The sequence below is a fragment of the Ascaphus truei genome, chromosome 9 (assembly GCF_040206685.1).
Source record: "Ascaphus truei isolate aAscTru1 chromosome 9, aAscTru1.hap1, whole genome shotgun sequence".
Lineage (NCBI taxonomy): Eukaryota > Metazoa > Chordata > Amphibia > Anura > Ascaphidae > Ascaphus > Ascaphus truei.
Window position 1 is genome coordinate 21,061,801 of NC_134491.1, and position 16,073 is coordinate 21,077,873.

Genomic DNA, 16,073 nt, shown 5'->3' on the forward strand with positions numbered 1-16,073 from the left:
GAAAGTGCTGCCCTCTGAGGGGATAGGAGGAGAGGACGCACCAATCATGGAGTGGTTTGGTGTAGCGTCACTTTTACGTCATCACCTATGTTGACTGAAGTAAATATCTGCCCCACTATGTAACTGTGAGGTAAATATCTGCCCCACTATGTGTCTATAAGTATATAATTGTCCCACTTTGTGTCAATGAGATAGCTATCTTCCCTGTCGCGAGTTTGAGGTAAATATTTGACTGTGAAGTAAATAACTGCCCCATCACTATGCAATGAAAACTGGCCCTGTTTGGTATATAGCTACTCCACCATGTGTCTATCAGGAGAATAAGTTACCCCTCGTGAGATTATGAGGTAAATATTTGCCCCACCATGTGACTTATGAGGTGAATAAATGCCCCACTATGTGACCATGAGGTGAATAAATGCCCCACTATGTGACCATGAGGTGAATAACTGCCCACTATGTGACTGAGGTAAATAACTGCTTTGTGAGGTAAATAGCTGCCTCATCATATCACTATAAGATGAATACCTTGCCCTGTGAGGTATGGAGGTTCTCAACCATGTGCCTATCGGGAGAATAAATGACCCATCATGTGACTATGAGGTGACTAACTGCCCCACCATATGACTGAGGTGAATAACTGCCCCACCTTGTGACAGCTTAATAAATGCCCCACGATATCACTAGAAGCTGAATAACTGCCCTGTGAGGTAACTAGTGGCCCCCATTATATCGCTGAATAACTGCCCTGTGAGGTATATAGCTACCCCATTATATCGCTGAATAACTGCCCTGTGAGGTATATAGCTGCCCCATTATATCGCTTAATAACTGCCCTGTGAGGTAACTAGCTGCCCCATTATATCGCTGAATAACTGCCCTGTGAGGTATATATATAGCTGCCCCATTATATCGCTGAATAACTGCACTGTGAGGTATATAGCTACCAAATTATATCGCTGAATAACTGCCCTGTGAGGTATATATATAGCGGCCCCATTATATAGCTGAATAACTGCCCTGTGAGGTAACTAGCGGCCCCATTATATCGCTGAATAACTGCCCTGTGAGGTAACTAGCGGCCCCATTATATCGCTGAATAACTGCCCTGTGAGGTAACTAGCGGCCCCATTATATCGCTGAATAACTGCCCTGTGAGCTAACTAGTGGCCCCATTATATCGCTGAATAACTGCCCTGTGAGCTAACTAGTGGCCCCATTATATCGCTGAATAACTGCCCTGTGAGGTAACTAGCGGCCCCATTATATCGCTGAATAACTGCCCTGTGAGGTATATAGCTGCCCCATTATATCGCTGAATAACTGCCCTTTGAGGTATATAGCTGCCTATTTACCCAGTGCACCATCTTCTCTGCATATTAATATAACATACCATAACGAGTGCCCCGGACCCCCCGAGGGACATGAAACACAGACAATATCTTTATGCTGAGCTATTTTCTTTATTTTTGCATTAATCATGTGTGTTAATCAGAGTGAAATCCTGGTCGTTAAGTTCGGCGCCCACGGGTCCAATTCACGCCCAGTTGCAGCACTCGCAGCTCGGGTCGTAGACGAGGCCAGCCTGGCAGTGTTGCTGGTAGGTGATCCCGTTCAGGCAGTGCCAGAAGGCGTTCTTGTTCCCTGCCACTGGGTATAGGCCGCTGGCTTTGCCGGCACAGAATCCACTTCCTCCTGAGCTGCTGCCGGAACCGCTGCTCCCGGAACCGCTGCCGCTGGGGACGGTGGCTGCAGCAGCTGTGGCTGGAGCAGCTGTGATCGGAGCGATGGGAGAAGCAGGAGGAGTGCAGCCTGCCAGAGGGAAAAGGGACAGACCCGTGTCAGAACAATAGGGTGGTATTACATAAGGGGGTCGTCAGTCCTTGGAGCATAGTGCAATAATGGTAGTGTCTTTAGGCTGCGCTTATAGTGACAGCGATGTGACCGTGACGTCACGCTGCGGTTACTAGAAAAATCAAATTGACTTGACTACCAGCGATCGCGACCAAGCCGTCGCGTCGTTTCTACTATAAGCGCACGCGACGGCGGCAATACATTGTTTTGCTGCGACGTCGCCGGCACTGTACGCGCAGTTAGAAATTCAACCCCTCAAAGTGAGCTGATGGTAGTGTTGTGTAATTGGCTAGCACAGGGGTACCCAACTCTAGTCAAGGGCCACCAACAGTTCAGGTTTTCAGGATATCCCTGCTTAAGCACAGGTGGCTCGATCAGTGCTGAAGCAGGGATATCCTTGAATGTGGCCCTTGAGGATTGGATTTGGCCACCCCTGGGTTAGGAGATGAGGTACAGTACTAAAAAAACTGACAAGTATGTATATTGAAATAATTTTGTCACTTTTAATGTCTCCATGGTAACCCAATACTTTGGTGGGTTTTTACAAGTCTTCCAGGGCATTTAAAAACAGCACCAGGCTTATCGTAGAGAAGGAAACCCATTAAAATAAATTGTTGGGTTTTTATCCTGTGATAAATCTGGTGCCATTTTTTGGGGGGGGGGGTTGTGCTGGTTTTGCCCCAGTTTGGCAACCAGGAGATTTTAGTAAATTACACCCTTCATCTCATTTTCTTTTGGAGAAATTAAAAAAAAAAATGACATTGTTTTGTACTTGGTAAATGTAATTGCGATACCGTCGTTACAAGCAGATAAGTGTAAGCATGGATTCGGTAACCCCGATGGAAATCACGGAAAACGCATTTTTCATAAGATGCAAATGAGTAAAATTGTTAATAAACAGCTGATTAAGGACTCACCGGAGGCCTGAACACCAAGAGTACTCTTCAATGCGGAGATCAGAGGGAACTTGCCCTGGTTACAGAAGGATCCACTGAAATCATCCAAATCAATAGCCCATACCATAGCCCCTCCAAGGTTGTTCTTCATCAGCCACTCAGCCTGTGAAAGGGTTAAAATACACACGTCAGTCTCTGTGCCTTCCTTCGTTACTGCCGTTGATTTGTTATCTTGCAAGACGTCGGCAGTCGGGGCATACCTTGATCTGGAAGCTCTTGACGTTGTCATATCCCAGCCACTCATTGCCCTGGTACGCGTAGGGGACATCTTCAGCAGAAGACCACAAGGCGGTGGCTCCGTTCTTCAGGAAGGTGCAGATCTGTGGAAATAATGGATGAAGAATGTAACAGATACCGATACTGAGTGAGAATGGCTGACCAGATGATCCATGGGGTTAGATCATCCCTGCTTTGAATACTCAGATGCAGACATACTTAAAGGCCCCTAATTAATATGGTGAGAATCAGATTTATTGGTGCAATTAATGCATTCTTAACACTGTCATCCTCATTCTCATCATATTATTATATAAATAGCTGAATTTGTGTTGGTCTAATTACCTTTTAAGCCTAGTAGTGCAATTTGTAATTACAACACCCAGTGGAAAGTACCACAGGTTACGTGTCTGCTGTGTAAAAATAATGCATATTATTTGTTTTATATATCCCACCTGCAGGTATCCCCTAATTGTAGGCTTTAGGGTCTCCCTATTCTCCTTTACTATTATTTAGGATTTTAAATGCACCTCAAACTTGAAAAAGATACCATTAGAACAGTATATATTTAGTTTAGGTTTGCCATAGACACAAAGGACTCTGGCTGTATATTTATGGGTAATCGAAGCAACAAACATCCCTACTTTGATTTGAAGCATTTTCCCTAAGACAGTTATCCCTGCAGAATATTATTATTGCCTAGACTAGAGCATGTTACCTCATAGTAGGCCCAGAATCCGGCTTGCCTGGTGTAAGGACCTGCAGGTCCAGCCCCAGAAGTGGGGGCACCGATACCAGTGCTGGATGGGTTGCTAAGGACGAAGGTGTGTCCGTAGGTTGGGAATCCAACGATGAGTTTGGAAGCCGGTGCACCGTTGCTCAGCCAGTAATTCATGACGTAGTTCTACAGGGAGAGTATTTGAGATAAAGTGGCAGATTCCTTCATGCAGCACATTTACACTTTTTTTGGAGATGTGATGCACAGCTTGGGTTTGGCATAACCATAACCCTAATATCCATTTCCACAACTGCAGTGGAGATTTCTAGTAGCCATTTTGTCTCAGAGAAGTGTAGGTTTGTTGCAAGTTGTTATACCATTTATTAATGAGTCTACATGAGATTTCTTCCTAGAAGTAAATGAGCTTTCAAAAACCTCACAAGGCTTTTCTTCATATGACAGTCATCTTCAGAGGGACTTGTGAGGTCTTTTGAACACCTTCATATATGAAGAACTCTCATGTTAACTCTTTAGTGGGTATAAAGTCTTGTAATAAGCCTACACTTCTCTAGGATCAATAGATCTAACAGTCCAGATTTTGCTGGAACAGGCCCTTGACTTCAAATGCAGTCTCAGGCAGAAGTATGGTCTGGTTAGCATTGTTGTGTAGCATAGGGGTGCTCAACTCCAGTCCTCAAAACCTCCCAACAGGTCAGGGTTTAAGGATATCCTAGCTACAGAACAGGTGACTCACTCAGTCCCTGCTTCAGCACAGGCGGCCCAATCAGTCATTGCTTCAGCATAGGTGGCTCAGTCTTTGACTGAGCCTCTGATTGAGCCACCTGTGCTAAGGCTGGGATATTCTGAAGACCTGCCCTGTGGAGGGGGGGGGGGGGTGTTTAAGGACTGGAGTTGAGCACCCCTTGCGTAATATATTCCAAGTGAATCTGTATTGTATGAGCCAATGGATACTTACAACATTCAGGTAGGCGTTTCCTCCAGTGGCAGCAGGGTTGGCATACAGGGGGCTGTTTTCTCCGGTGTATCCTTCCCAGGAGCCGTGGAGGTCATAGGTCATGACGTGGATGTAATCCAGAGCCCTGTGTGGTATTGAAATGTATCATCACCGAGTGGTGGTTTTGGAAAACATACTAAATGGCTTCCTTTTCTCTGCACAAGTGGAGTGCTGCATGTTTAAGTAGACGTGTTAACATGTCACATGCATTTATTGATGGTCACATTTTAAGATGGCTGACTCCAGCAAGTAGTTTGACTTACTGTGAAAGCTGAGGAATCTCGTAGCCTAACTGGATATTGGAGATACCACCAGCCACTGCGGCAGTCACCATGAGCCGGGCTCTGTTGGTTTGTGAAGCTTCTGTCTCAAAAGCTGCCCGCATTTCCTAGAAAGCAACAACAAATGCGTCATCTTGCTGCCCGCATGGATTTTGAATCAACTTTGATTGTTAGCTCTTTGGGTCAAATATGCTCTGCTCACAGTGGTTGCTTTCATTTATGATGCTTTGATCGCTGCGTATGTAGTTTGCTGCATTTTACATTATTTGTAATGCTTTTACATTACTGCTTAAATAGTTCATAATAATAATTAAGAAATATTAATAAAATTGGTCAAGCTATTTGGACCCTATAGTAAAACAAATAAGTTTGTGCAATAATAGCAGGATGGGTGAGATCCTTCTTAAATAAATTGCATTGAAAGAGACGTTTGTAATACAGTAAATAGTTTCTGTAGCATTAGTTATGATCACACCCCAGCCACTAGGTTATCCGGCAAGCTAACACCTGCTTCATTCCGCTTACCTGAACCAAGGTAGTGAAGAGCTGTTTGTCCTGAGGGGGGCTGCCTCTGGAACCGGGATATTCCCAGTCGAAATCCAGTCCATCGAATCCGTACTGGCGCAGGAATTTAATCACGGAGGAGATGAAAGTCTGACGGGTTCCAGCACTGGAGACCATGGCAGTGAATCTGCAAAAGAAGAGAGAGGGAATGTTTTTTTGGGGGAAAAAAGTCCAAATAGATTAGTAATTAAAAAACACACAAAATGAATGAATATTTAATTGATATATCTGAGTGCTTCTTATAGGGTTTATTTCGTGTCTTTGGATTAGTAATTAAGATTGTCCCAAGGAATTATGGTCTGTAATACTCGGTACTTACGGTGCAGTCCCAAAGTTCCAACCTCCGATGGCCAGCAGAGTTTTCAAGTTACCATTCCTGCAAAGGGAAGAAGGGACATTAATATCCTTTTTCTATCTCTAGTCAGAAAGCATTCACACTGAGAGCAATACTGTCTGTAAAACGCCTTCTGTGATTTGTTACTGCTGCCAGCTCTGCAGTGGTAACGTATTGCTTGTCGCACCTTCTGTGCCCTTTAAACCACAAATAGTCAGAAGCGGCCTTTCCAACAGTGGGAATTTTTTGTATTCATAAGGGATTAACGAGTGTTTAGTGGATGACGGGCAACTGTAATTATCAGAAGGCTCCCATGATGTTTCTGTTTTGTAAGCAGAACAATATTTAGGTGGTTGACGTTTGCGCTCATACACTATATTTTTGATACTAATTTCTAGGGTGGATTCCGACCATGAGCGGCTGCTTTAACCATTTTGGAGCCTGGGATGCCCTTCGCTATGGTATGGAGGGCTGTACCCCGGGGGGCCTGCCATGGGGTATGGAAGTGCTGCAACGCCGCTTTGCCACTTACTGGTTCTTCAGGTTTTGGAAGGAGCTGTACAGGGTGACGTCATTCCATTCGATGGTTGTGATCTGGTTGCCGGACATTCCAGCAAAGGCATAGATCAGGTGAGTACAAAGGCATGGGTCAATGTTATCGGGCTTGAACTTCCCCAGTCCTGGTCTGTACTGGGCCCAGTTGGTGAAGTAGCATGTCAGCTGGTAGGCAGAGCCTGCATAAAGCAGAGGAATAAATATGCACAGTTGGACGGCAGATTGAGTTATATATGTTTATATATGTATAAGTTATATATATGTAACAAGGAACATGATTTTTTGTTAATCATAGGTGCATTCAATACTGTATGTTGGTTTGTGCAATTTTCTACTCCAGTGGTTATACTGAGGGTTTGGGTGTTAAATAACAAATATACATACAGCAGAGCTATAGATAAGCAGCCCTGGTGTGAGGTGGGTACCAAACAGATGGAATAACAGAGAATCTGAAATCAGCCAAATAAAACCTTTGGGGTTTACTCTCAAATGGGCAATAGCTTCATTCAAGTTAATGAAACAATTATTATTGGCTGTGAATGTTACCTTAATGAATACTCCCAGGGCTGTAGGTATCCTTGTTTCAGCTCTTTGAGTTGAGATATAAGGTTTTTAACACATAAAGGGTTATTCATTAAACGGTGATAGTGCCCATTTAAGTTACTGGGAGTTTCCGTGCAATAGTGCTCCGATCTATACTATCACAATGAATGACCCCCATAAGGTATGGGGTGTTGCTTTTCGGTACAGAAACATGTGGCTACGATATAAGACTTCTACGCTGTGTACACATAACTCCTTGTTTATTAATTGTATTTTCTTTATTATTGGCTTCTAATCAGTTCATAATAATATTTCTTTGTTCTCCCACTCTGTCTGGATGCATCACACAGAGGTGAATGCTAGCAATGTTCTGCCAGGGTTTCACACTAGAGGTGTCGGTATGCCTTCCTCTGGAGTATAATTGGTTATTGATTCAGAATTCAGTAGGGTTCAGTTGCTTTAAAATTCAATAATCCTTTCTAATAGTGTTATGCACCATGGCATGAGGCGTACATATACATTATTGTCTTCAATATAGAGAGGAAATATAATCATATATGTGACATACAGTTTTAAGATTGGTTAAATATGTTTTAATGTCTAACCAAGTGTTTTGTTAACCTTTTTTTGGTTAAGGAACCCGCTAATTATATTGAGAAATTCTGCGGAACCCCAACCCTCTCTAATAGTGCACCTGAGATCAGATCCATTGTAATGAACCCCAACTCCCTCTAATAGTGTGTCTGAAATCAGATGCATTGTAAGGAACCCCAAACCTCTCTAATAGTGCACCTGAGATCAGATGCATTGTAATGAACCCGAACTCTCTCTAATAGTGTGTCTGAGATCAGATGTATTGTAAAGAACCCCAACCCTCTCTAATAGTGCACCTGAGATCAGATCCATTGTAATGAACCCCAACTCTCTCTAATAGTGCGTCTGAGATCAGATCCATTGTAATGAACCCCAACTCTCTCTAATAGTGTGTGTGAAATCAGATGCATTGTAAGGAACCCCAACCCTCTCTAATAGTGCACCTGAGATCAAATGCATTGTAAGGAACCCCAACCCTCTCTAATAGCGTGTCTGAGATCAGATACAATGTAAGTAACCCCAACCCTCTCTAATAGCGCATCTGAGATCAGATGCTTTGTAAATTCTTCTGAATTTGGCACAATTTTCAAATCACCTGAAAACTGCAGAGAGCCCTTTAGGGATGACTGGGAAACCCCTGTTGAAAAAACACTGGTCTAACCCCTCTCGTAACTGAGTCCATCTGTTGCTGGGGAGGACATGTTGAGTGGAGTTTTGGGCTTGATTTGTCTAGATCTGTCTACTTACTCCCTTTTTTTCATTATTGACATACAATTATATTTAGCATTTTCTTGACTTACCTATCTGAGCATTCAGCAGCAGCGCCAGCCCTAAGGGAAACAGAACCAAAACGTTGATAAATAAAATAAAATGAGTTCTTGCTTTCCATTGGGGGATTTATATTAAAAAAAACTATTTGATAATAGCCCTCCTGCCTTCTAAGCCGTGTTTGGTTGTGGGTACAAGCTGATCCACTAGAGAGGATTTTTTTTTCATTAGAAAATCTCTTCATTGTTCTTGATCTTTCAAGATCCCAAAGAACTTGGATCCCAAAGATTTCGCAAGCTCAAGAAAAACCGCATATCTTGGAGACTGAAAAAAAGAGGTACAGTAGCAAAGCAGAATGTGACAGCTCCTGGGCAGGGCTGGAACCCTGCAATTCTCTGGCTGCCAAACATTACCTTGAAACGATACCTACTGGATCTTTTAGCTTTGTTTTTTTTTTTTTTTATGTCTTCATATCAAGAGATTTTCATCTTTAAGTGAATCCGTAAGTAAACAGGTTTCTTCATCTGCCTTGTAAAGCAATTTCTATCATAAAAGGGTTTCTCAACTCATACTAACTTCTAACCATTATTTCATATTGTCCTCGTAACTGATGCTCATTATCCCGGGGTGGCCAACTCCAGTCCTCAAGAGCCACCAACAGGTCAGGGCTTCCGGATATCCCTGCTTCAGCACAGGTGGCTCAATCAGTGGCTCCGTCTTTGACTGCGTCACTGATTGAGCTACCTGTGCTGAAGCAGGGATATTCGGAAACCCTGACCTGTTGGTGGCCCTTGAGGACTGGAGTTGCCCACCCCGGGATTATAAAATGGTCTCTTGTCTGATATCTGGAACTGCACCATTAGGCAAATCCATAACCGAAATTTCTCAGCATCCACTTACCGGTGAGGAGGAGAAGGTTTGCCATCTTTGCCTCTGTACTGACTCTAGTCGCTCAACTGTGGTCTTTTATACACCATGTCCCCCTCCTCTGTCCCTTTATCGTCACGCTAAGATTAAACCGAATCATTTGTCTGTAAATAAGCTATTATTTGTACATTATGATATCAAACTTTGGAAATAACCAACGAAACAATGAAATATTTTCCATATCATATATAAATGTTGGAAAGTAAAGTGCAATCGGCCGCTTTCAGTCACTGCCACCAGATAATGAGGTCGGCGTGGTAGCAGCAGAGTGTCCTTAATTACAAAGTAAATGGCACCCCCTGTGCAACGCTCACCTACATGTGGTATGCATAATGATACAACGGGACCTCTGGCCTACAGCAAACAGTGTGATCATTTTAAAACCGTGACCTTCTTCATTGTTTAATCCGCTTTTATTGGGACCAATTGGAATGGCTCCGTAGTGAGCCAAAAAAGATATACAGCAATGGAAATGAAATAAGCAAACGGCACCGGGTAAAATAGGTCAAGGACTTCCGATGCCGGGAAAGTCAAACAGAAAACTGGCACAGATCTGGAACAGGCAGGAGACGGAGGGAGCAACACCCACATTGATCCAGTCTCGTACTGTCATTTTTCATATACTTCATGTTTTAAATGGAATGAATTAAATGTAGACCTTGATGGAACGAGCAGTCTAACTCAGTGAGTTAGAATACCACTTTGTGAGCACATTCACATGTCTCAGTCAGGTCTGCAACGCTGCCTTTTCCCCTCTTATCTCTTAGCATACAGTGCTTCCCCTGCAGCCAGGGATTCTGGGTAATGACATGTAAATGAGCACACAGTGTCACCTTTTGCTTTTTGTCCATTTTAACATGGGACCCCTATAAGCGTATGCCTGCCGTATTACACAGCTTTTGAGCACAGCGTGGGTTAAAGAAGCGCAGAGACGGTAAACCTATTGTCCGTCTCTTTTCTCCCCACACTGTCCGTCTCTTTTCTCCCCACACTGTCCGTCTCTTTTCTCCCCACACTGTCCGTCTCTTTTCTCCCCACACTGTCCGTCTCTTTTCTCCCCACACTGGCCGTCTCTTTTCTCCCCACACTGTCTGTCTCTTTTCTCCCCACACTGTCCGTCTCTTTTCTCCCCACACTGTCCGTCTCTTTTCTCCCCACACTGTCCGTCTCTTTTCTCCCCACACTGTCCGTCTCTTTTCTCCCCACACTGTCCGTCTCTTTTCTCCCCACACTGTCTGTCTCTTTTCTCCCCACACTGTCCGTCTCTTTTCTCCCCACACTGTCCGTCTCTTTTCTCCCCACACTGTCCGTCTCTTTTCTCCCCTTTCCCCCCTTGTCACTGTCATCTATCGACCCCCTTGACCTACATCTCAATTTCTTGGCAACTTTGTCGCCTCTCTTCTCTTCTCTCCTCTCTTTTGATACACCTTCTGTCATCCTGGGAGACTTTAACATACCTATTGACAGTGTCAAAATAGTGGTCAAGTGGTGAGTATGAATTAATCCAACATTTCAGTCCCACCCAGCAGACCTTTCTCAAGGAAACCTTAACATACCTATAGACAATCCCAATGCCACATCAGCTGCCCATCTTATCTCTTTAACCTCCTATGGTCTCTCTCAGTGGACCACCTCTCCTACTCACTGCAATGGACATTCCCTTGACCTGGTTTTCTCCCGCTTCTGCTCAGTTCTCACTCCTCTAACATACCCGTCCCTCTCTCTGATCATTACCTCCTAACCTTTAGCCTCACTCTAGCGCAGTGTTTTTCAACCAGGGTTCCTAGGAACCCGTGAGTTCCCCAGGTATCGCTAAAGGGTTCCCTGCAATCTTCTGGTCATTTGAAAATTGTATCTAATACAGAAGAATTTACAATGCATCTGATATCGGACATACTATTAGAGAGGGTTGGGGTTCCTTACATTGTATCTGATCTCAGACGCCCTTTTAGATAGGGTTGGGGTTCCTTACATTGTATCTGATCTCAGACGCGCTATTAGAGAGGGTTAGGGTTCCTTACAATGCATCTGATCTCAGACGCGCTATTAGAGAGGGTTGGGGTTCCTTACAATGCATCTGATCTCAGACACGTTTTTAGAGAGGGTTGGGGTTCCTTACAATGCATCGATCTCAGACGTGCTATTAGAGAGGGTTGGGGTTCCTTACAATGCATCTGATCTCAGACGCGGTATTAGAGAGGGTTGGGGGTTCCTCAGAATTTCACTTGGGGTTCATTAACCAAAAAAAAGGTTAGAAACCACTGCTCTAGCATCTGCATCATCTACAATACCTACTTCCACACGCACATACAGAAACCTACTTCCACACGCACATACAGAAACCTACTTCCGCACGCACATACAGAAACCTACTTCCACATGCACATACAGAAACCTACTTCCACACGCACATACAGAAACCTACTTCCACACGCACATACAGAAACCTACTTCCACACGCACATACAGAAACCTACTTCCACATGCTTATACAGAAACCTACTTCCACGTGCACATACAGAAACCTACTTCCGGACGCACATACAGAAACCTACTTCCGCACGCACATACAGAAACCTACTTCCACACACACATACAGAAACCTACTTCCACCCGCACATACAGAAACCTACTTCCACCCGCACATACAGAAACCTACTTCCACCCGCACATACAGAAACCTACTTCCACACGCATATACAAAAACCTACTTCCACCCGCACATACTGTACAGAAGCCTACTTCCACACGCACATACAGAAACCTACTTCCACATGCACATACAGAAACCTACTTCCACACGCACATACAGAAACCTACTTCCACCCGCACATACAGAAACCTACTTCCGCACGCACATACAGAAACCTACTTCCGCACGCACATACAGAAACCTACTTCCGCACGCACATACAGAAACCTACTTCCGCACGCACATACAGAAACCTACTTCCGCACGCACATACAGAAACCTACTTCCACCCGCACATACAGAAACCTACTTCCGCACGCACATACAGAAACCTACTTCCGCACGCACATACAGAAACCTACTTCCGCACGCACATACAGAAACCTACCTTCACACGCACATACAGAAGCCTACTTCCACACGCACATACAGAAACCTACTTCCACACGCACATACAGAAACCTACTTCCACACGCACATACAGAAACCTACTTCCACACGCACATACAGAAACCTACTTCCACCCGCACATACAGAAACCTACTTCCACCCGCACATACAGAAACCTACTTCCGCACGCACATACAGAAACCTACTTCCACACGCACATACAGAAACCTACTTCCACACGCACATACAGAAACCTACTTCCACACGCACATACAGAAACCTACTTCCACACGCACATACAGAAACCTACATACTCTGGACCCCTTCCGATTTAAATTTTTGGGGGGAACCTGACCTAGCAACCTCTCTATATGACAGTATACTCATCAGCCTTCGATAAGATTGCTCCTCCCTGTGACTGAGGATGAGTCTCCCCTCTCGTCTCACCATCTCGCCCTACAACCTGCCCCCTTGATCCTATTCCCTCACATCTCCGCACACTAAGCCCCACACTCCTCACTTTAACCTCTCTCTCCACCCCGGAACATTCCCATCTTCTTCAAACATGCACTCATCACGCCCATTCAAAACAAACACTCTCTTGACCCACCCTCCCTCTCTAATTAACGCCCTCTCTCTCTTCTTCCCTTTGCCTCCAAGCTACTTGAGCGACTTGTATACAACCGCCTGACTCATTTTCCTCCAACTCCCTGATTGACTCTTTGCAATATGGGTTACGTCCTCTACACACCACTGACACAGCGGTAACAAACGTGGCCAATGACCTACTCGCAGCGAACTCTAAAGTTCACTTGTCCTTACTAATTCTCCTGGATCTCACTGCTGCCTTCAACACTGTTGATCACTCCCTTCTCCTGACCACTCTCCACTCCATTGGCCTCAATGACGCAGCCTTCTCTTGGTTCACGTCCTACCTATCCAACCAGTCCTTCAGTGTTTCCTTCTCTGGTGTCTCCTCATCTTCACTCCCTCGCCCTGTGGGGGTCCCACAAAGCTCTGTCCTTGGTTCTCTGCTCTTCTCACTCTACGCCTCTTCTCTTGGTGAACTAATACAATCTTGCCTTGATGTGTCACTTTGTCTTGAGTTAGCAGAGGTTACATGTAGATTTATAATGTGTGTCAGTATTTTAATGTCTTGCAATCCCCCTGCAATGTCAATTATATGAGTAACCCCCCCTAAAGGGTTACTAGAAGGATGGTGTATATCGGGCCACACCCTGTGTTGCCATGGGATCATTATGTCATGGAGGAGTATATTAGAGAAGGTGATGGTTCAAGATGGTTAGGTTCCCAGAGGACAGGAGGCATAGATCTTCAGGGAGAGCAGATAGGTTATTAAAGTAATATTACTAACCAGGCCCCCCTATTTTATTGTGTTGTAGATAGGGACAGATAGGGACTAACAGCGGGTTAGTTAGGATTCTAGCAGAAGGCTAAGGGAGTCCAACATAGCTTACGAATAGGAAATCGGCATGCCACAGAGAACTTCAAGTCTAGAGGGGTCCTGGCTGTCGGCGAACCAGCTCTATCCGTGGATCTGCATTAACATTCCTCTCAGTTTGTAAACAGGCCAGATGTCTACTGGTCACTTACAAAGGACCCACCGGGATTCCTGTACAAGCCCAGTGTAAAGGGGGTAATAGCAAAAAGTATCGAGAAGCAACAAAGGGAGGGGGGGAGGTCCAACACAATAAAGAAACTAAGTTAATATACCTCTATTATAAACACACAGATACCCAACAAGCTCCCCCCCCCCAAGGTTTAAGCTTGCCCCTCCCCACTTTCCAAGTTGGCAGGTCAGTTTCATTTTGGCAGGTTACGACAGATCCAATGTGATCATTCTTCCTGAATTTTAACCCAGGGAGTGTTAGGACCTGCTACGGTCATGCCTTGAAAATGGCAGCAGGCTTAAGACGATTTGACCAAAGGGTTAAACTAAATTACCCTTTTTTCAAGAGAATATATAGGTATTGCACTGTGTATTTTTGTCACATTGGAAGTAGCTTTGGGCATCTTTGTCTGTTTTTTGTTGTATATACCTCTATTATAGTGTTAAGAGTGGGCACTAATGGAAGAAACCAGAGTCCTACATGTTTAATATAAAACGTACGTCTTCTAGAAATGTGAGCGGTCCCCGTGCCTGGGGATCTGAATAAAAGACTGTTGTATGACAAGAGTTCCTGGCGCTCATTATTTCGCAACCTTGCTACCTCATCGCCCAGCCACCAGAATCCAGCACCCCGAGTCACGGTAACCGCTGCGGACTAGCCACACGCATTACACCGATGTAATCTCTCTAGAAGCCGGGCAGGGAGGGTTACATGCAGTATTGGATCGAACGTGTAACAGTCCCTGACTGGTGCTTCGGCTGTGAATCCCTGCATATATTCATCATGCCAGGGGGTCTGCAATGCCTTCATCAAATTCTCCCAGCTGGAAAACTGGAACCATTTATTTTGCAGCCGGGAGACTTCGATTAATAGATACCAAAGAATATAAAATATTGCTCTTTGTTGCTAATGTACAGAGAAGTTTGAGCACAAGGGCAACACTGTGTGAGCCTTGGCACCTGCCATGTGTGATTTAGCTGAATTGATTTGAGATTTTATGTGCAGTTTATTAAATCCCTTAGTGGACGGCTGTTATTTGCCCACGATAAGCTGGATAAGTTGAGCAGACAGACTCTAGCGGGCACCACAGAAGCAAAGATGTTGATTGTAGATAAGGTCCATCTGGCCCACGTACTGTAGAGTAAATCTCAGACCCTACTTGATTTGTAGTGTTACCTCGTTTCCTTGGGGTCTAATGTTTCCCTGGTGTCCTAAACATTTTTTAATTCCTGCATTGTAACTCCCCTCTTCCCTGCCGGACTACTGTTCCATGCATTCCTCACACATGTTGTAACAAGGGTTCCAGGCATTCAGTGCATTCAGAGGTCTGCAGATCAGGGCCGCCGACCGGGTGGGTCTGCCGGGACTGGCGTCCCGGGCCCGGTGAGTCGGGGCCAGGCCGCCCGCAGCCGCCGCCGGGCCCGTGTCAGAAACAAAAAGTGTTTGGACAAAAATATGCCTGTGTCAAAACAGAAAAAAAAAACTTAAAAAAACATTGAGTGGAGATCCAATCAGGGCCTTCCTCATGGGCGGGAGTGGGACTAGAATATAAGCAACTGCACAGGCGGGAGAAGCGTGTTTGAATGTTCCCGGCTGTGCAGCTGCTTATTCAAAATTCACGCAAGTTAAGTAAAGTAAATGCTGGTGTTATCTGTACTGTCTCTGTCTCTTTGACTGTTTCACCGACAACCTATACTGTTGTGTGTGTGTGTCTGTGTAGTGTCGTGTCACTCGTGTGTCGTCCGTCTGACTGTCCGTCTCCCCCCCCCCCCAATACCTACCGTAATCAGCTTTCCCCCCCTACCGCCATCAACCAACCTCCCCGGCCCGCCGTCTCCTACCAGCTCCAGTTCTGGGCCTTAACGTGCCAACCTCCCCGGCCAGCCGGCTCCTGCTAAGACCCCCCACCCCAGCAGCAGGCCGTACCGTAACTAGAATTCTTGGCCCCTCGGGCTCCAATCCGGCATCCTTTGCCCCCCCACCCCTCTGGAATACACCTTCACCCCCCATACTGGAATCCACCTCCTCCCCCCCT

The 16,073-nt window shown here is 45.1% G+C and overlaps 1 protein-coding gene and 1 long non-coding RNA gene across 2 annotated transcripts; one reads left to right on the plus strand and one right to left on the minus strand.

The window, feature by feature from the left end:
* The first annotated feature begins 2 nt into the window (after positions 1 to 2).
* On the plus strand, positions 3 to 6,610 carry LOC142502550 (uncharacterized). The gene is made up of 2 exons (XR_012803789.1): positions 3 to 130; positions 6,337 to 6,610. It is a non-coding gene; the product is annotated as an uncharacterized LOC142502550 (long non-coding RNA).
* Positions 1,444 to 9,374, minus strand: LOC142502545 (acidic mammalian chitinase-like). Its single transcript, XM_075613673.1, has 11 exons — positions 9,299 to 9,374; positions 8,431 to 8,460; positions 6,471 to 6,672; positions 5,924 to 5,980; positions 5,566 to 5,731; positions 5,023 to 5,147; positions 4,721 to 4,844; positions 3,745 to 3,930; positions 3,011 to 3,130; positions 2,772 to 2,913; positions 1,444 to 1,812 (listed from the first exon to the last, which is right to left on the minus strand). The coding sequence occupies exons 1-11, from the start codon at positions 9,321 to 9,323 to the stop codon at positions 1,538 to 1,540; spliced, it is 1,452 nt and encodes a 483-aa protein (XP_075469788.1). The 5' UTR covers positions 9,324 to 9,374; the 3' UTR covers positions 1,444 to 1,537.
* Positions 9,375 to 16,073: the final 6,699 nt, after the last annotated feature.

What these genes read in the sequence shown, in the direction of transcription:
- LOC142502545 (XM_075613673.1), bottom strand. Translation starts at nt 9,323, where the DNA reads ATGGCAAACCTTCTCCTCCTCACCG. An exon ending in GATTCTGGGCCTACTATGAG is followed by an intron (nt 3,131 to 3,744) that starts GTAACATGCTCT and finishes TTATTTCCACAG; the next exon opens with ATCTGCACCTTCCTGAAGAA. An exon ending in TCAAGAGCTTCCAGATCAAG is followed by an intron (nt 2,914 to 3,010) that starts GTATGCCCCGAC and finishes ACCCTTTCACAG; the next exon opens with GCTGAGTGGCTGATGAAGAA.